We start from the raw sequence: 17,969 nt of genomic DNA, 5'->3' as shown, positions 1-17,969 counted from the left end.
TTATTACTAAGTGTGAACTAGAGCACCCAAATGCAGGTGTCTGAAACAAGAAAAAGTGTTGTCTCAGAAGATAACTGGGAAAGAAAGGAAGTGTCCACATGCTGGATAGGCCGGGAGGGAGTCTGGGAGCTGAAGCCAGTCTCTTGGACTGCAGCTGAGCAGAGGCAGCCCCTTGGGCAGCCACCAGCCTGTTCCCTCGTCCTCATGGACTGGGCTTTCCAGCCCTGCCCTCCCTGAGGTTCTGCAACAGGTTTATGGCTAAACCCAGAACACTGTGCTTCAAAGTGTGGTCTATGTGTGGCTAAACCTGAGAACATCAGGGCTCCTTGCTTTAAAAAAAAAAAAGGTTCATGGCCTCCCTTCCAGACCTAGTGAGTCACAACTCTCTGGATGGGTCTGGAATTGTCTATTTCTCCCAAATGCCTCAAGGAAGTGTTAGGCTTAAGAATCAGCTAGAGGGTGAGCTGAGAGATGGCAGGTAGACCCTCACGGAGGGTAAATTCTCTCTGACGAGCAGCCCTTGTCCTCTGCCCAGCAAGGGCTCTAGGAGCACCATTTAAGAGAAATTCTAACTCCAGGTCCCCTGGCTTCTGCCCGTCAGCGTCTAGAAATGGTGCCCAGCACTGACAAGGAATGGGATTGAGACGCCAGGTGAACAGAGCTGGGATCCGTGGCCACCCTGCCCGTTCCATATGGCCCAGGTCCCAGGGGCAGGGCTCTTATTTCAGTTAGTGGTAGCTGCTGTTCCCTGTTCTCATTTAGGGGACTTGGGACCAAAAGCACTTGCATTCTGTTAAGAGTTCCATCTATTTCTCTCCTTCAACCTTATCCTCTCTAGACAGTGCAGGCAGCTTCCCACTTAGACTGAGGGCAGGGACACCTGGAGAAGGGCAGGCAGCCTGAGGAATTAGAGGGGGATCCAGATGTGACAACTGGTCTACAGCAGAGTAGCAGGTCCTCCCAGGGGAGTGTCCAAATCACCACCCTCCCCTCCAGATGCTCGGACTACAGAGCTGGTCATTAGCAGCCTGTCCAGAAGGGTCTGAGCTCTGCCCAGCACACACACACAGTCTGGGGCTGCATCAATTCTGGGATGATATCACAGTCCCACCTACTGCTCCCTGGGGGCCTCAGCCAGCCAACAGGAAATGGAGTTGGGCTCACTCTCTTGCCATCCTGGGAAATGTTTTTGTTTCCCCTCCACACTGCAGGGAAGCAAATCTGTGATGTGTACAGTTCACACTGGCTCCTAGCAGTGACTTGCTTGATGGCCTCATGGCTCATTTGCACAGCTCCTGAGGGGTCTGGTTGGGTCATTTATGAAGCAGAAATTTCCTGGGGCAAGATCTCCCCATTAGGTCCATTATGATTATTTTCTTTTACTAGAAGTATCTTTTCCCAGGTACCATTGTGTCTTTTAACTGGGAAGGAGCCGTTCTGAGTGACCCTTGGATCCCCAGGCTATTTGGAACTTACAGCCATAAAGGGAAACTTTAAAACGCTCAGAACACCAGGGTCCTTGCAAAAAAATCACTTCAGGAATGTTTGCTTCTCCACATGTGAGTTGCCCTCGGGCATCACAGACTCAGATTTTCCCTTCTGAGGAGCCCTGTGAAATAGTTAGGGCCGGCTTCATCCCCCTGTGAAATAGTTAGGGCCAGTTTCATCAGCACTTTCTAAGTGAGGGCTCTGAAGGCAGCACGTGACTCGGCAGTGGCAGAGCCACAGTCAGAAGAAACCTCCTCACCAGCCAGTCTGTAACCACAGTCACATGTCCCGAGTGCTGCTCTCGTGGGTAGCCCATGTTTCCAGCCTCCTGGTGTACCCTAGGTTCTCTGATCAGGTCTGGCAAAGTATCCTTAGGAGTCACTAACAGAGGGGCCAAGCTCAGTGTCATCTGTTGCATTGAAAGTGAATTCTCTGAAACCTAGTATTCTCTACATTTCGTTCAAACCAGATATCGATGAGTGTGCCACTAGCAATGGGACGCTGTGTGCCCACGTCTGTGTCAACACCTTGGGTAGCTATCGCTGCGAATGCCGGGAGGGCTACATCCAGGAGGATGACGGGAGGACGTGCACTTGGGGGGATAAATACCCCAATGACACTGGTGAGTAGGGCAAGTGTGATTATCCATCTGTATATCAATTTGTATAATATATAATCAATTCAGGGGTTATGTATTATATAGATTGATTATGTAATTGTATATATATTTATAAAAGTATGTCATATAAGTATTCATTTAAAATCAAATGCATGTTATATATCTTTATGGGATTCCCAAGTCCCTAGAATGTGTAACTGTGAAAATGTATAATGTTCATTATGTAGGTATTATGTGCAATGTGTATCTTCCAGAACAAATATATGTACAGGCAATTGAGAACTCAACAAGTTCCTGAGGGAACAATGGGCAGGTTGTGGGGTGTATATGGTAGATGAGACCTAGGCAAGAGAATATGAGTTCAGACTCCTTCTAAAGAGAATGAGAGAAGAGTGACGCCCATCAGCGTTAGGGTTGGAAGTGCCGTGGTCTGGAGGTAGCCTCCACCAAGTTGAGCTCATGGAGAAATCAGCAGCACTGAGTCACGTGTTTAGACAAACTAGGAGCAGAGAAATGGCTAGAAATGCTGTGTTCTCTGAAAGAAAAGGGCTGAAATATAAATATAAAACATTTTAATGACCATGTAAGGTAATAATTTGCATCTGTGCTACTCAAAGTATAGTCCATGAAGAGGCATGATTCATGATTAAATAAAAACAGAAATTGAGAGTGTTTAGAAAATTTTTATACCAGTTTGACAGAAGAATTTTGTTTAGATCACAAGATTTATGCTTATATTTTATCTTAATGTTTTAGCAGTTCATTTTTTTTTAATTTTGCATAAGTATCAGTCCACAATCAATTTGAAAGCTTCTAAAAGCTGGGCCTTCAGCACAGAGTTGAGAAATTGTTTGTTTGCATTATACCAACTAGATTGAATTGAGATGCCTGGTCACTCAGGCATATGATCAGCCCAAATGTTGAGTTACTTTCTTATTTGAGTTTGAAAGAGAAAAGAATGGCGGAGGGGGAGAAAGAGAGCCCCCAAACTAATGTCAATGCTTCAGGGAATGCCTTGACAAGCAACATATCACCCCATGTGCTTGTAAAGCAACTCTTATCTCTCTGCCAAGTGATATGTGGCAGCCCAGTCATTAAAATTTCAGATTTTAAACTATATGAATGGATGTCAAGAGCCTCCCAGCCAGGATGACCTTTTCAGCAAAATGGATTCCACCAACAACAGTTGGAGGGATGAGTTCCCTGGATAGAAAGTCCTCAGGAGGGTCCCACATGGTCATGGGCTCCTGACCCAACACTTGTAGTCCAGGAAGCTGCTGTCATCTTCCCGAACTCAGAGTTCAGCTCTTGGGAGACAAAATGGCTGGAACACTGCTGGGAGAGGTTAGCTGGACCTGGACCATCCCTGGGAGGGAAGGGGGTTCCCAGGGCAAATCACATGTACTAAAAAATGCAGGGAAATGAAAAAGGCCAACTGTCTGGGCACTCGGGAGGTGGTGATTCTTGGGTGTAGCCTGAGCTTCAAAACAGGGCTGGAAGGCAGCAGCAGCGGCTGACAGCAAACAGCTGGGGACCAGCTGCCCGCATGAGGAAACTACAAAGGGAAAATTCTGAGCAGCAACCGGGCTGAGTCATGAGAAGGCTGCCATGTGTTAGAAGGAAGTACAAAATACCTTCTGGGAGGCAGCTGAGGCCTGTGCAGTTGGGGAGCATTTGAATGAATGAGTGTTTCTTTTCAAAGCCTGAAATATGTAGAGCCTGCCTGCCCAGAGGTGTACATAGAGCAGGACTGGTCTCTTTGATTCTAAGGCTTGACTGGGGAAAAGAAACAGTACAGACAAAATCACTGCTTTTGTCCTATGGTGGAGAAGGGGAGGGCTTATGTAATTTACCTCTTAGATTATGTTCTTTATTGAAAGGAAGAATCTCATTGAAAAATAGCATGTAGCTTTTTAGCCATTGATCTATTAACATATAGACCTACTTGAGAATTAGTCACAAGAAAGCAGCTTTCTAATTTTTCATGTGGGAATGGGATTTCCAGCTGTGCTGTGAGCCAGGTAGCCTATGCTCTGTGGGCTGCCACCCCTGGCAGGTACATTGTCTTGTTGCCTCACATTTATATAGAGAGATGAAATCCCATTTATGTGGCATCAAAGGTGCCCTGGAGCAACTCAATCCCTAGCATAACCATCAGGGACGGAAACCATAAACGCTGCTGAGGACCAGGTTGAGATTGGATGTTCGGGAACACAGTACTGGCAGGACCTGGCCCCACCCACACTGAGCTCTTGCCTGCTAGGGCAGTGTGCAGGGGGACAGGGAATCTGGATGGAATTTGCAGAGACTAGTGTGAGATTTCATATGCCGACTTAACTTGTTCCTTGGTCTCAGTTCACCTGCTACAGTGATCCGGAGGTTCTCTAACCTCTATCCTCTTCCATCCTCAACACAGTGAGCCCGGCACATCACCCTGCTGTGTGCTACCCTAGTGATGACCTTGTGAGTCAGTGCAGTGACAAGGTCTGCGTTGGCAAGAGACACTCACCTCAGCAGCCTGGGCCCCTGGGAGGCTGGGGAACGGGAAGGTCTCATTGTATCTTTGAAATTAGTCTCTTGCTAAGTCAATACTGGGACCACACTCACCTGTTTCCTTCCCTGGGAAATAGATTGTGTTAAAAAATTTCGGGCGGCGCCTGTGGCTCAGTGAGTAGGGCACCAGCCCCATATGCCGAGGGTGGCGGGTTCAAACCCAGCCCAGGCCAAACTGCAACAACAAAAAAAAATAGCCAGGCGTTGTGGTGGGCGCCTGTAGTCCCAGCTGCTCGGGAGACTGAGGCAAGAGAATCGTGTAAGCCCAAGAGTTAGAGGTTGCTGTGAGCCGTGTGACACCACGGTACTCTACCCAAGGGCGGTACAGTGAGACTGTCTCTACAAAAAAAAAAAAAAAAAAAAATTTTCAAACAGGCCGGATGCAGTGGCTCGTGCCTGTAATCCTAGCACTCTGGGAGGCTGAGGTAGGTGGATTGCTTGAGTTCAGGAGTTCAAAACCAGCCTGAGCCAAAGTGAGACCCCATCTCTAAAAATAACTGGGTGCTGTGGCAGGCGCCTGTAGTCCCAGCTACTTGGGAGCCTGAGGCAAGAGGATCGTTTGTGCCCAAGAGTTTGAGGTTGCTGTCATATACCACGGCACTCTGCCAAGGGTGACAAAGTGAGACTTTGTCTCAAAAAAAAAAAAAAAATTCAAACAGAAAGCTTCAGATAAGTATAAAGACATCGAGATTCTGTTCAGGTGATGTGTTCCGTTTGACTTCTCTGGTGGAGAATTCAGTGAAGAATCTAAGCAGCAGTAGTATAAAGGATATATATTTACAACTTGTTTTGGCGTCTTCTCTAACATAACTTACATTCAAAGATATATTTTATCTCAACCATTTGTTGCAGCATACCCTCACATTATGTTCTACAGACCATCTGGGTCATGTGAGGTGCTCATAAGCATTTACCCTAATTTAGTTTCTGTGTTGAGGCAGTGTGCCTGACTACACACTTCTTAAGAGTTCACAACTTGAGAGTTCTTTCACAATGGCTTCCTGCGCCCAGCTCAGTGGCTCAGTCTGGGGCCCCAGACAATGCCCAAAGTTTTCCACACTCCTACTCAAGCTCTCCCCAAGGCAGTTCAACTGAGTGCCACGTCCAAGAACACCAAAACAGTTCACAGGAAGCTCAAAACTGGGGTAATCGAGTCGCCACTCGACCTGTCCACCTCTCTGCATTATGTCGGGTGGCCTCCTGAAGGTGCAGCAACTCCTACGTGGAGCTGAGCCATTACCGGGACCAGCACTTCCGGGGTGACAATGAAGAACAAGAAAAATTACTGAAGAAAAGCTGTACGTTGTATGTTAGAAATTTTTCCTTTTACACAACTGAAGAACAAATCTATGAACTCTTCAGCAAAAGCGATGACATGAAGAAAATCATCATGGGTCTGGATAAAATGAAAAAAACAGCATGTGGATTCTGTTTTGTGTAATACTATTCACGAGCAGATGCAGAAAATGCCATGAGGTACATAAATGGAACTCGTCTGGATGATCGGATCATCCGCACAGATTGGGATGCCAGCTTTAAGGAGGGCAGGCAGTATGGACGTGGGCCACCTGGGGGCCAGGTAGAGATGAGTATCCGCAAGACTATGATGTGGAAAAATGGCACAAAACCAGTGAGTGGCGAGAGCTCTGAATAACTCCTTTGGTTTGTTGAATTTGTTGAAGAACATTACCCAGGGTCTTCAAACCAGCTTAGCTTTACGAAGCTTTGATCAGTATCTACTGAGCTGGAAGCAAGGACAGAATTCAAAAGAATGCCTTTAATTCTAGTATTAGAATCCTGACCATATGTCAGGTTACCAGAATGATTTTCTGTGACCAGGTCAAAAACTGTGTTCCTTGGCAACAGATTTGATCTATAATGTTGATTAAAACACTATACTTCTTTTAGGAAAAAAAAAAAAAAGTTCACAACTTGAGCACATTAAAAGCTCAGAGAGATTACCATTTTTCAAAAAATTAACTTTGATTCAAACCTTCACTTCCCCCAATTATTTAAGATAACTACAAACATCTCATGAGCAATGGTGATCTGGAAAACGCAATTTGAAAAATACTAACTGAGCACCAAAGATCTCAACTCTAGGACCAGACAGGCTACCATGTGGTTGGCTTTGATGAAACAGCCCAAGACCAGAGGCAATGGCCGATGTAAACCTCGTGGCATCTAATGAATGAAAATAGAATGGCACTCCTCCACTTTCCAGTGACTTTGCTTGGAGATGTCCTCTGTCCCGTCAAGAGCTTTATTGTAATACAAAACTCATAGCAGAGATTAGACTAGGCTGGGGGTCTTCTTTCTTGTCTCTCATCATCCTGTTCTAAATATAGCAATTACAAATATTTTTTTTTTTAAGCCTGATGATACCACTGTCTACTATATCACACTCCCCTGGCAGTAGCCTTTTAAAAGAATTTCTCAGTATTTGTCAGTAATTAGTCTCCACTGAATTCACCACATGTACACAGAGGATGGTCTTATATTTTAGTATGAAAAACATCAGTAACTATGGATATGTGAGAGAGAAGTGATTCACGAACGTAAGTAAAATTATATATGACAAAGCAAAGTGATTGGACCACTCAGAAGGTGGGGGATGGATTTGATGGTCTGGCAATAAAACGCCAGGACCTCTACCCTTCAACCATGTGGGCAGTGTGGCCCAGCCAGGGCTGGGGGCTGAAGGTTTAGCTGCTGTGATAATGTGGCAAGCTCCTTGGCTTAGCAATTAGGAGAGCTGGTAACCAGAGCTGGTTCTGAGTGACTTTAGGCAGGTCTCTGGGCCTCACGTTTCCCCATCTATGGACATGAGGGTTGGACTACATGAGCTTGGAAGACTCTCAGCTATTTTTCAGAATTTGATCTGAGTTAAAGGAACACAAGCCCCATGAGCTGTAGACTCCTTATGCAGGCCTTACTTCTTTGTCCCCCGTCTAAGTGACTGAGACTCCACAACATGCCCAGCCTCAACAGCGTCTAAGCAGAGAATATCTGACATTTGACACAGCAGTAAGAGATGTCAGGGGCCAAAAGAGCCCAGCATTCTGGACTATCAGAGGCCTCTAAGCAGTTTGGCCTAATGAATAAGTCTGATATATCATCATAGTCATTTTTTATGAGATAATGATTATTGAGTATAACCACATGTGATCTGTAATCCTCACTGTCTCCTCCTCAGCTTTATTTAATTTTTTAACTTTGCATTGTCCAATGTCTGTCATTGTTGCAGACATTTAAGGTCAAGCACAGCCTCAGCTGGGTATTAGGAACCTGGTTGGGGGGAGTGTGTGGCTCCAGGCAGCCTCTGAGGTTTAAAGGTCACCGTGCTCAAGCGTGGGGGAACCAGCCATGGGGCTAACAGGCATGTAGTCACTGGGATTTTCTTTTTGAAAATATGTAGCTGGAGCCAGTTTAGTCACCCCAGGGAGTCTGTGCAGCACTGATGGGGAAACAAATTAAGGAAATGTTGACTCCATACTAATTATCTTGCTGGTCTTTGTTTTTCAACTTCTGTTTATTTTCTGATAATGTGACCATGACCTCAATATCACTTACTATGATTCAAAGTGTCAGAGATAGCCAGGTGTTTCATATAACTTTCAAGCTCCACTAATCCATCGATCAGTGGTTCTCACCCCTGGAATCACCTGGGGACATTTAAAAACTGCAGATACTGGTGTTTTGCTCTCCTCAGATGGGCAGGGGAGAACCATAAGATTTTTAAAGCACCACCCCCACCCCGCCCCTGACAAGGTGGTTGAAATGTGCCACCAGGGTTGAGTGTTACAGCCAAAGCACAAATCTGCATGATCAGCTTTTTAAAAATAAACGAGCTTTGTTCATTTGTGACATTGCCCTATGAAATATGTCTTTGGCTTTTCTAAGTATATTAGCTATTAGTAATATATCTAAGGCATTATAATTTCTAATGCTTCATGCTCAACTTCAGGAAAAATTAGAGCTCCCCGCCCCCATGTGGCTAATCCATAATATTGCACCTTTAAAATCTGAACAAGTTGAAGCAAAAATGCTTAAGTGCTGACCTCACCAGATGTTTCTCCTGGATGTGTGATGCATTAATTGAGAGAACTGAAGAAATGCGGTCAGATGTCCACCTGGATTTCTAAATAAACTGTTAATGTCACACCCGTGAGATAATTGTAGCTGCACATTGACAGTTCTACAAATTGCAAGATAGATGAACCCCAATTCAGAGTAGATAGTGTGTTCTAGGTCTACATGTACAAAGAAGACTTTAATTATCTTCACACCTTCTGAGATGTTTGTTCACAGGTCCCTAACCGCACATGTCTAATTTTGCAGGGAACTTAGTCCTAAACTGTGATACCGGTACCAAGTAACATGCAGGGCTCACTTGCAGTAGACCAGGCACTGTTGTTGGAACCTATACTGTAAGTCTTCTTACTGACTTCTCTCAGCAACACTGGTTGATGGTGTTACCACCAGTTAAGGGATTGGACATTCACAGAAGCTGATTCCTCCAGCCTAAAAGGTATTCAGTGGCAGCATCAAGATTCCAATCCTGATCATCTGACTCCAACCAGACCTCTGCTGCCACGCTTCTGGGTCAGCAGGAGTTTCATATCTTTTGGAAATTACTTTTCTCTGTGTTCCACTAATTCCACAGAAGAATAGAAAACAGTCCAGGCATCTTCATGTCAGTGGTCACTACGCAGAGCTTCTTCCCTTGGTAGATAGCTCTCAGGTATTCTCAACAGAATTTCCAACAGGAAGCTCACTACGTGCACTCACCCCTCCAACATGGAAGAATGGGGCCCTGTGCCTTTCTGGTCTCTGCATATTGCACTCTGGGAGACCTAAAGCAAGCTATCTTCCTTCTCTATATCTTTCTTTCCTTACCTAGAAAGGAGATTGAACTAAAGATATGTTAGTTCTAATATTCTATGTTCTCAATAATAGTCTATAAGATTTATCTTATGAAATTATTGAACTAATCACACCAACCAATGCTTGGAAAATTCAACTGAGGATACAAACATAGAAATGAAAATATGGGCTTTTAACATTTATCTGTGACAGCCCAGCTCTGCCAACAGTGCTAGCTTCTTTAAAAGGAAGGTGAATCACAAATCATTAAACAGGTATCCTCGCCTGTTTTGCCTTCCCGAAGCCTCACCCAGGGCTTGGCTAATAACAGCTGCTACATAGATGGATAAGAGGAAGGGAAGTTGGGTGGATGGAGAGATAAGTGGTTGGGAAGCTGAATGGATGAGACATACAGTGGGGATGGGTTAGATGGGATTATATGTGAGATGGAATGATGGATGAAATTTTGGAGAGATGTCATTCAACTATCCTTAGTTATAAACAAACCTGATAAACCTGGAGCCTGAGTGATCTCTCTGTGCAGGGCTGCCCCATTCCCTACAATCCACCCAACCAAAGTTGGTTAAGGCTTCAATCCTGAACTACTAAGTGCGTTATTGCATGGAAATTCCCTTGGGCCATTCTGTTACCTTGGGCACTGAGCTCAATAGCTCTAGCTCTCTGCGATTGTATTCAGGCTCCATAGACAAGTAAATTGGTACATGAAACAGGTAAAAACCCAAAAGGAAAGTAACTGATTTGTGGAAGAGGCATTGGATTCAGGTTCAGATACCTCAATTCTAAGACCACCTCAGCTACCTGCTACCTGACCCCCTGCTAAACAGCCTTCAGGAAGTCATCCAAATGCATTTCTCTCATTCTGTTGTTCCTGTTCATGCTATTACTCTAGGTTCTGGGGTTATCAGGCAGAGCAGGGCTTAGCAGGCCTGAACACTCTGCTGGGCACCCTCTCCCATAGTCCTCCCGCCAGACTCTGTGCCAAGGGTTTTATATGCATTACTTTGCTTAATCATGATAACAGCCCTACATGTTAGGAATTGCTATGACCGAGGAGAGTGAGGCTTTTAGAGGCCAAGTAACTTGCCTAGGGTCCCTGAGCTAGTCAGTGACAGGGGCAGGACCTGCACCCAGTATGGTGGGACTCTAGAGCTTGTGTCATTAACTTCCACACCACCATCCCCAAGCTGGGTCCTTCCCTATTCTTCCTCAATAGACTTGTTATCACTCAGCTGCAGTGTGAGTCAGAACCATTCCCCAGGCACACCACCTGAGACCATAGGAGGAAGGGAGAGTGTAGGTGGGGAAGCTGCTGGGAGGACAGTTAGCCTGGAAAGCTGGAATTAAGATGACCTGTTGCATATTTGTAAGACTTTAAGGCTGCCACTTGCCCAGAGGTATAAGTGTTGTTTCCTATTACACATTTACAATGTGCTCTAAGCCATAGGTTGACCCTGTATGTTGAAAAATTGCACTGCTTTACCCCCTTTACCCTGCTGGCTTGAGAAATGTGCGCCTTGCTAGCTGACCCGCTTGCTAGATGTCCTTCAGGAGGTCATCCTAGTTCTTGTGCTCCCTGCCTCAGGCCTCCTGTGGGGACAGGGGACAGCAGGTAAGCTTGAAAACTGCCCACCGCTGTGTCACACCACTGTGACACAGGTAAGTGATCTGAGACCTCCACTGCCACAATTCTTCTGGGCCTGCTCACCTCCTGAAGAGCAGAGCACTGATCACCACGTCCATCAGACAGAGGACTGGTCGGCTGGGCTGCTCTCATGCCCAGCCCATCCACCCATCCATCCAATCAGTTTCCTGGGGCTGCCGCAGCCAAATACAGACTGGGTGGCCTAAACAACAGAAGTTTGTCTGACAAGGAACCATCAGGGTTGGTTCCTTCTGAGGGCTGTGAAGGACAATTCATTGCATGTATCTGGTCGTTTGAGGGCAGTTGGGGGTGTTCTATGACTTCTGTGTCCCCCTAATCTTTGCCTTCATCTTCCTGTGATGTTCTCCCTGTGTCTGTGCCCCCCTTTGTATAAGGACACCAGTCCTATTAGGATCCCACTCTGTTTCTTAACTGATTTTGTCTGCAATGATTCTATTTCCAAGTATAGACACATTGTAAAGCCCTGGGGGTTAGGACTTCATGCGAATGGGAGTGAACACAATTGAAACCATAATGACACATTTCACAAACATTTTTTGAGCATCCACCAAAGTGAGATACGAAGAAAGGGGTCTGGTCTTCAGTGGCTGATGCTCTGTGCGCCAGGATCCTCTCTCCAGGGAAGCCTAGATGACCTGACTTGTGAGTGGGACTCCTGGTCAACGCTGCCTGATTTTTAGAGGATTGAAGTGTCCCTGTGGGAGGAGTAGCTCTTATGGAACATTTGATCTGGGTCTCAGTGGAATTCAACAAATAGAGATAGGAGAGAGGACCAGTGAAAAGGTAAGTGTATAGGCCAGGAAGCAGAGAAGATGGTGACAACACTACCTGACTGTCACACAAACAGCATCCAACGCCCAGCACCCAAAGTTTCTAAGCAAAGGGTTTATACCCTCTTGGTGTCAAACTGTCCTGCCCCCATCACCCCTGAATGCCCATCCCCACACAACTTCTGGCCCACATTGCTCCCAACTTTGGCACTGACCTTGGCAGTCTGCATCTGGCCCTCATAGCAAGACAACCTCAGTGTGGAGTTTCCCAGCACACAGCCTGTGCAGCCCACTCCCGTCCTGGAAAGATACGAGCTGTCTGGACAATGGCCGCATGGTTTACGTCACCCATTTTTCTTTAGCAAAAGTGATGTTCAAAGCCCACAGAGCTCCCAGTGCTCTCCAGAAGGGCTTTGGGGCCAGATGCCTTCCCCATTGCTGTCCTGCGTGGCCCCAAGTGGGGGGTGTCCAGAGTGCCTGACACGTTTCCCATCTTAGCCTCAGACCTCAGTGGGATCAGCTTCTGCCCCCAACCCAGCTGTGCTCCCTCTGAGACCTGGGTTAGCAGGGGATCAAGATGAGCTTTCTGAGGCCCATTGCTTGAACTTGAGGGATATTTATGATGTGTGAACAATGGCCCTTGGAGAGAGTATTAAGTCATGTCAGATTTATAGAGCCTGCTCCTGGAACGGCACTGATGAAAGGGCTGTGGTGCACACTGTCATACATGAAAGAGGAAACCCAGCATCTTCCTGGGATGTCTAAATAGGAACAGCTGAGCCTGAAGCGTGGCAGGACACACCCTCGCTCTGTCCCCTCTTTCCTGACCTGGAAGGCCCTGGCAGGGCCCTGGGAACCATGCCGGCTGCTCTTGCACATTCTGCTGTCGCTGTCCCGGGGTGGGGCCGGGGCAGGGGCTGCCTTCCTGATGCTGCCTGTCTGAGCCTGGCTTTCATCCAGCCTCCCACATGGAACTGAGCCCATCTCCTTTCTCAGGCCAGGAGAAGTCCGAGAACGCAGTGAAAGCTGGAACGTGCTGCGCCACGTGCAAGGAGTTCCACCAGATGAAGCAGACGGTGCTGCAGCTGAAGCAGAAGGTACGGCGTCAACTGGGGTGGGCACGGCCACGCGGCGAAAGGGGGACTGGCTGAGATCGGGTGGGGGAATGTTGAGGAACAATAAAGAAATGATCGTCTACATGGAGCAGTCACGCAGCTAATGCCAGTGAGGTTTGGGCTCAGGAAGCTTTGCCCAGCCATCCTCAAAGTTAACCACCCAGAGGGCAACGAAGTTCAATGACACCGGGGGATTGAGTCAGTGGTTACTAAAATGGGCAAGTGCAACCACTTGTAAAATGAATGTTCAGAACGTGGCCCCAGGGCAGACCTATGTGATTCTATTTAATATTTATCCATGTTTCATTTATAGAGAACATCCTTTCTATAAACTTCCAGAAACTGGCGATGAGTTTCTGCAACAGGTTTTCTTTTCCATATTTGAAACTGATAGCCTATGCCTTGCCTGAGCTCCATGCACCTAGGAAGGCAGCCCTGTGGGTGCCTCGTGTCCCCAAAAGTGAGGACTGACACATTTCATAAAATGCGTAGTGGAACATCTTACCGCTAGCATATTGTTATGCTATAAGTAACGTCCCCAGGGTGGATCTCGTGACCGGATTTCTTGAACAATGTTCTGGACTCGGTATTTATCACATAATGAAGGCCAGCCAATTTGCTAGTTTGTCAGCAACTCAGAAATTGCTCTTACACTGATAAAACATAAACTTACTGACTTGTTTATTTGCTTCCACTCAAGGCTCTTAGTACATCAAAGAGGTGTATCTAATCTGTTTAGCTCTGGCATCCATCTCTTCTGAAGGGCAAAAGGGTAAGCATGAGACAGTATCTCTTTTCCACATTCAACAAACATGCAGCCAGCCCCTAATGAAAACCACAGCTACCACTTAAACAACACATGGACAGGCTGCGGAAAGAAATGGTTTTGTAGACTGTTCGTGCATTGAGGATGTGATTAACTTTAGCAGAGATGTGTATTTATTTGACTTATAATATGAGTAAAGCACAGATTTAACCTGAAGTAGCTTCAGTCTAGCAGTGAAACCAGGCAGAAAACCTTGCCTATCAGTATAAACACAGAGATAAAAATAAACACACTCTACACAGCTATCTCCAGGTTGAACTTAGATGACATTAGTATGTATTGAGCAAACCCAGATAAGGGTTCATAGATAAAGTAAGTTGCCTTTCATAGGCTAGAGGATTAGGGATTGGGGGGGACACTTGGTCAGTGTCTCCAGGAATAGATCTATCTCTGCTTTACTACCCTGGAAAAAATTAGGAGCTACATGGAAGTTCTTTTCAGCCAGGATGACCCTTAAGAACAATAGAGCTAAATATGAATATCACCGAAATTCGGTTGCTCAGTCAATATATGGCTTTCCTTTGACATATCTCCAGTGTTTTTTATGATGAATGAAAAAATATTAAAAAGTTGAAAAACTTGGTGTCCAAATACTTGTTACCCTCCAAGACCCTGCCGTAAAGCCACATAAAAATCCATCAGGTCATCTTAGTACTCCAGTAACTCATGCAATTGGGTTGGACTAGAATTGGCCCACCTTACGCCAAATTCCTTCTAGAAATGCCGTGGCAGTTCTGACCTAATGCTGACGTGCAAGGGACACTGTACAGAGCAATTCATTTTTTAAAAATAGACCTTCTAGAATGTGTCTCATTCTCAGTTTTATATCCAGAATCTCATTTAATTATCACCAAAACCCAATGAGGAAGATGCTGATGTTTGCAAGTGCAGTAACCAGAGGGCAGGCCTAACCCTGTGCCTTCTCACCTCCACTCTTATGCTGGTGTTTGGGTCATTTTTTAATGTCATCTTGCTGCTGCTAATGCCACCTGTTCACAAAAGGGCAAAGGACATCTGCCTAAATAAACATTACCCAAGAAGTAGACGCTGGGTGTCCTGCACTGTGGGCACCCCACATTACACTCAATATCGAACGTGTGCAGACATGTTGAACTGAGCAGTGTACAATCAGCAAAATTGCATCCGTGGAAACACTGCGGGTCAAATGCCCTGTGTTCTTCAATGGATAAATTGGGAAGAAAAGAGGTGAAACAACCCACAGAAGATGAGAAACTTAAACGACCTATCATCTTTCCTTAAATGGGCAGGATTCACTTGAGCTGTGTAGGTATGCACAGTTGGGTGAGAAATTACTTTTTGACAACACAGGTCATGATTCATCTAAAAGCCAGGATAATGGTGACTTTGGGGGACAGAAGGAGACTGATTAGGATAGGGCATATGGAGGGATGGAGGAGTTCTGGCCAGGAAGCCAAGGTCAGCGTTTACTGGCTGGCCACCTTGGAACTATTAGAAGAGACAAACCAGGCAGAGAGGGCAGAGCAGGGCACACATCTCATCCTGTGGGACTGTTTACAAAATTTTAAATACAAAGACAGGGTTATCTGGTCCAGACCCTCAATTTGTAGACATCAAGAGGAAAGCCCAAAGCCACTCAGCTACTTAGGAACAGGGCCGGGGCAACCGCAGGCAGAGCGTTCCTACTATAACTGTGACAATGAGTGGTTACTGAGTCAGGCCTGCTGAAGACATCCTTACTTTAACCCTCCAGCAGCCCTTGTATAGGTGGATGGTACGACCGGGGCTTCATAGGTGGGGCAATCGGATTATGTAGCCTACTGAAGATCCCATGGGTAGAAAGCGACAGGGCTGAGATTTAAATGTAAGGCTGCCTACTGCTAAAGCTCACGGTGGGGTCCGTGTTTCAGGCTGCAGCTGGAAACCAACCCTAGACTCACCTTTAGTGGCCAATGTTGACCCACTGGCCTGTCACCAGAGCAGATTTACTTAAGTCTCCCTCTTTCCCTCGTTCAATCCCCCTTCCATCCCAGGGTGGCACCCCCCATATGCGGGTTGGGGTAGTCTGTTGCCGTGCACAGTGACACTAGCTCCAGTTTAAATAACTCCTGAGAACACAGCTGTGTCCCACAGGTGACTCTGCACTACGAGCCCTGACCTGAAAATTGTGCAAAGCAGACTTTCAGCTTACGCAAAGGTTCCTTTCTTACAGTTACCCAGACTGGATTCTGAGTAGTGCTCACAGGAAAATTGAATAGTGGCTAGCTAAGCTTTCTAACAGTACTTGCTGAAAAGTCCCAGGACACTTAGGGGACCCTTTGGAGGAAGGTGTTAAAGCAGCTTTGAATCGCCTATCTTCTGAGTATCCTTGTATCTGAGCTGCATGGGTTGTGGTAGGAACTGTAAGTCGGAGGGAAAAAACATACTCTTCAGAAAATTCCAGACTAGGGACCATCCCAGGCCCAAATAAGACACGTCGGGCAAGGAGCAGTTGGCACCTGCTTGGCAGGGGCGTGAGGAAGGCTGGGCAGGAAGAGTGGGCTCAGCCCCACCAGCCTCACCGTCCTCCCCACCCCCACCCCACCACCAGCCTCATGCCTGTTTGCTCTTCATGCTGGACGGCAGGGATATAGCTGAAAACCCCGCGCTTTCCCATAGTTTTCCTTGTATAAAAATCTGGGCACCCTGTGAACATTTCCTCACTTTGTCCTCACAGCCCTATAGATGGATGTTACTGTTCCCTTTACCAGTGAGGGAATGGAGGCGTGTAGCATTCTGTTCTCACCAAAAGTTTGGTGGTTTCGCAGAGGTAACCTGATGTCATGGAATGCAGAGGTTATTCGTTTGTGAAGTCCTCTGGCTTCCCTTCCCCTGGGACGAGTGAGCCAGGACAGCCTCAGTGCCTCCTGGTCTTGGTCTCAGAAGCTGCTCACCATAGCTTCTGGCATGTTTTATTCATGAAAAGCAAGTGACCTCGTCTAGCCCACCCTCAGCAGGTGGGAACCGAGTCTCTACCTTTGAAGGGAGGAGCGTCTAAGAATTTGTGGACACATTTTCAAGCCACCACCGTCACTGTTACCCAGTTGTCCTGATCAACCACGTTCTCATCAACCACGCCTATCTTCCTAGGCTGAGAATTGTTTAAGGGCAGGGACCATGCCTCGGTCACATTGTGGCTATACAACCAAGCACAGGGCTTGGAACACTGTAGCTATCTAATAAATATTTGAGACATAAAGTAATGAACACATTGAGAGCATGAAACATCCTATTAATCATGGTAATAATTAGTTCTAATGATGTCTAGGCAGTCTGGAGCCTATCTAGGTTTACTACTATCTGAGTGACCTCATGTGAGCTGTTTTTAGGTTAGAAAGAGGCTCTTCACAGTCCCTTTGGGCTCTAACTAGCTGTAGTAAAACTCTGTGTGTGAGTCACAAAAAGACTTTGAAGCTTCTGCAAGCAGCATAAATGCAGAGATCCTCCCTGTTGTACAGCCACTGCTTCCTGACCAAGGTTTCCTGTTCCCTTTGCAGATTGCCCTGCTCCCCAACAATGCTGCTGACCTGGGCAAGTACATCACTGGTGACAAGGTGCTGGCCTCAAATGCATACCTTCCAGGACCTCCCGGCCTGCCTGGCGGTCAGGGCCCTCCTGGTGAGTGTGGAGAAATTCACCGGGAAGTGATAGTCACCAGGAAAGGCCTGGTGAAAGTTCACATTTAGTGGGGACTGGAGGATGCTCCCCAGCTGCCATCAAGAATTACCACAGCAGGTGTCTGGGGGCTGCCACATACCTACACACAGAGACGACCTTGGGAAATTGATCCCTCAAGCTTGAGAAACCATCATAACTAATAGAAATTTGGGAGAAATAGGTCCTTGTCCTGGGATGGGATAAAATTACAAACGATCATTTTAAGTTACAGAGAAACAAGCTGAAAACTGTTTAACTTTATTCTGGAAAAATTTTAACATCTACAAAAATAAAGCAGAATGATCAACCCCTCTGGGCTCATCACTCAGTTCTGACAACTCAGGCCCAGCCTCATTCCCATGATGCCCCAATC

General features: G+C 46.4%; 1 protein-coding gene and 1 pseudogene across 2 annotated transcripts in view; both read left to right on the top strand.

The window, feature by feature from the left end:
* Positions 1–17,969, top strand: part of CCBE1 (collagen and calcium binding EGF domains 1) — a 221,625-nt gene that overhangs the window by 189,941 nt on the left and 13,715 nt on the right. For both annotated transcript variants that reach the window (XM_053571849.1, XM_053571850.1), the window contains exons 5-7: positions 1,958–2,110; positions 12,977–13,077; positions 17,437–17,557. In XM_053571849.1, coding sequence (XP_053427824.1) covers positions 1,958–2,110; positions 12,977–13,077; positions 17,437–17,557 — 375 coding nt within the window. The remainder of the gene's footprint in view (positions 1–1,957; positions 2,111–12,976; positions 13,078–17,436; positions 17,558–17,969) is intronic.
* Positions 5,595–6,310, top strand: LOC128572112 (nuclear cap-binding protein subunit 2-like; annotated as a pseudogene).

The sequence above is a fragment of the Nycticebus coucang genome, chromosome 19, assembly GCF_027406575.1.
Source record: "Nycticebus coucang isolate mNycCou1 chromosome 19, mNycCou1.pri, whole genome shotgun sequence".
NCBI lineage: Eukaryota > Metazoa > Chordata > Mammalia > Primates > Lorisidae > Nycticebus > Nycticebus coucang.
This window is presented reverse-complemented; position numbering and strand designations above follow the sequence as displayed.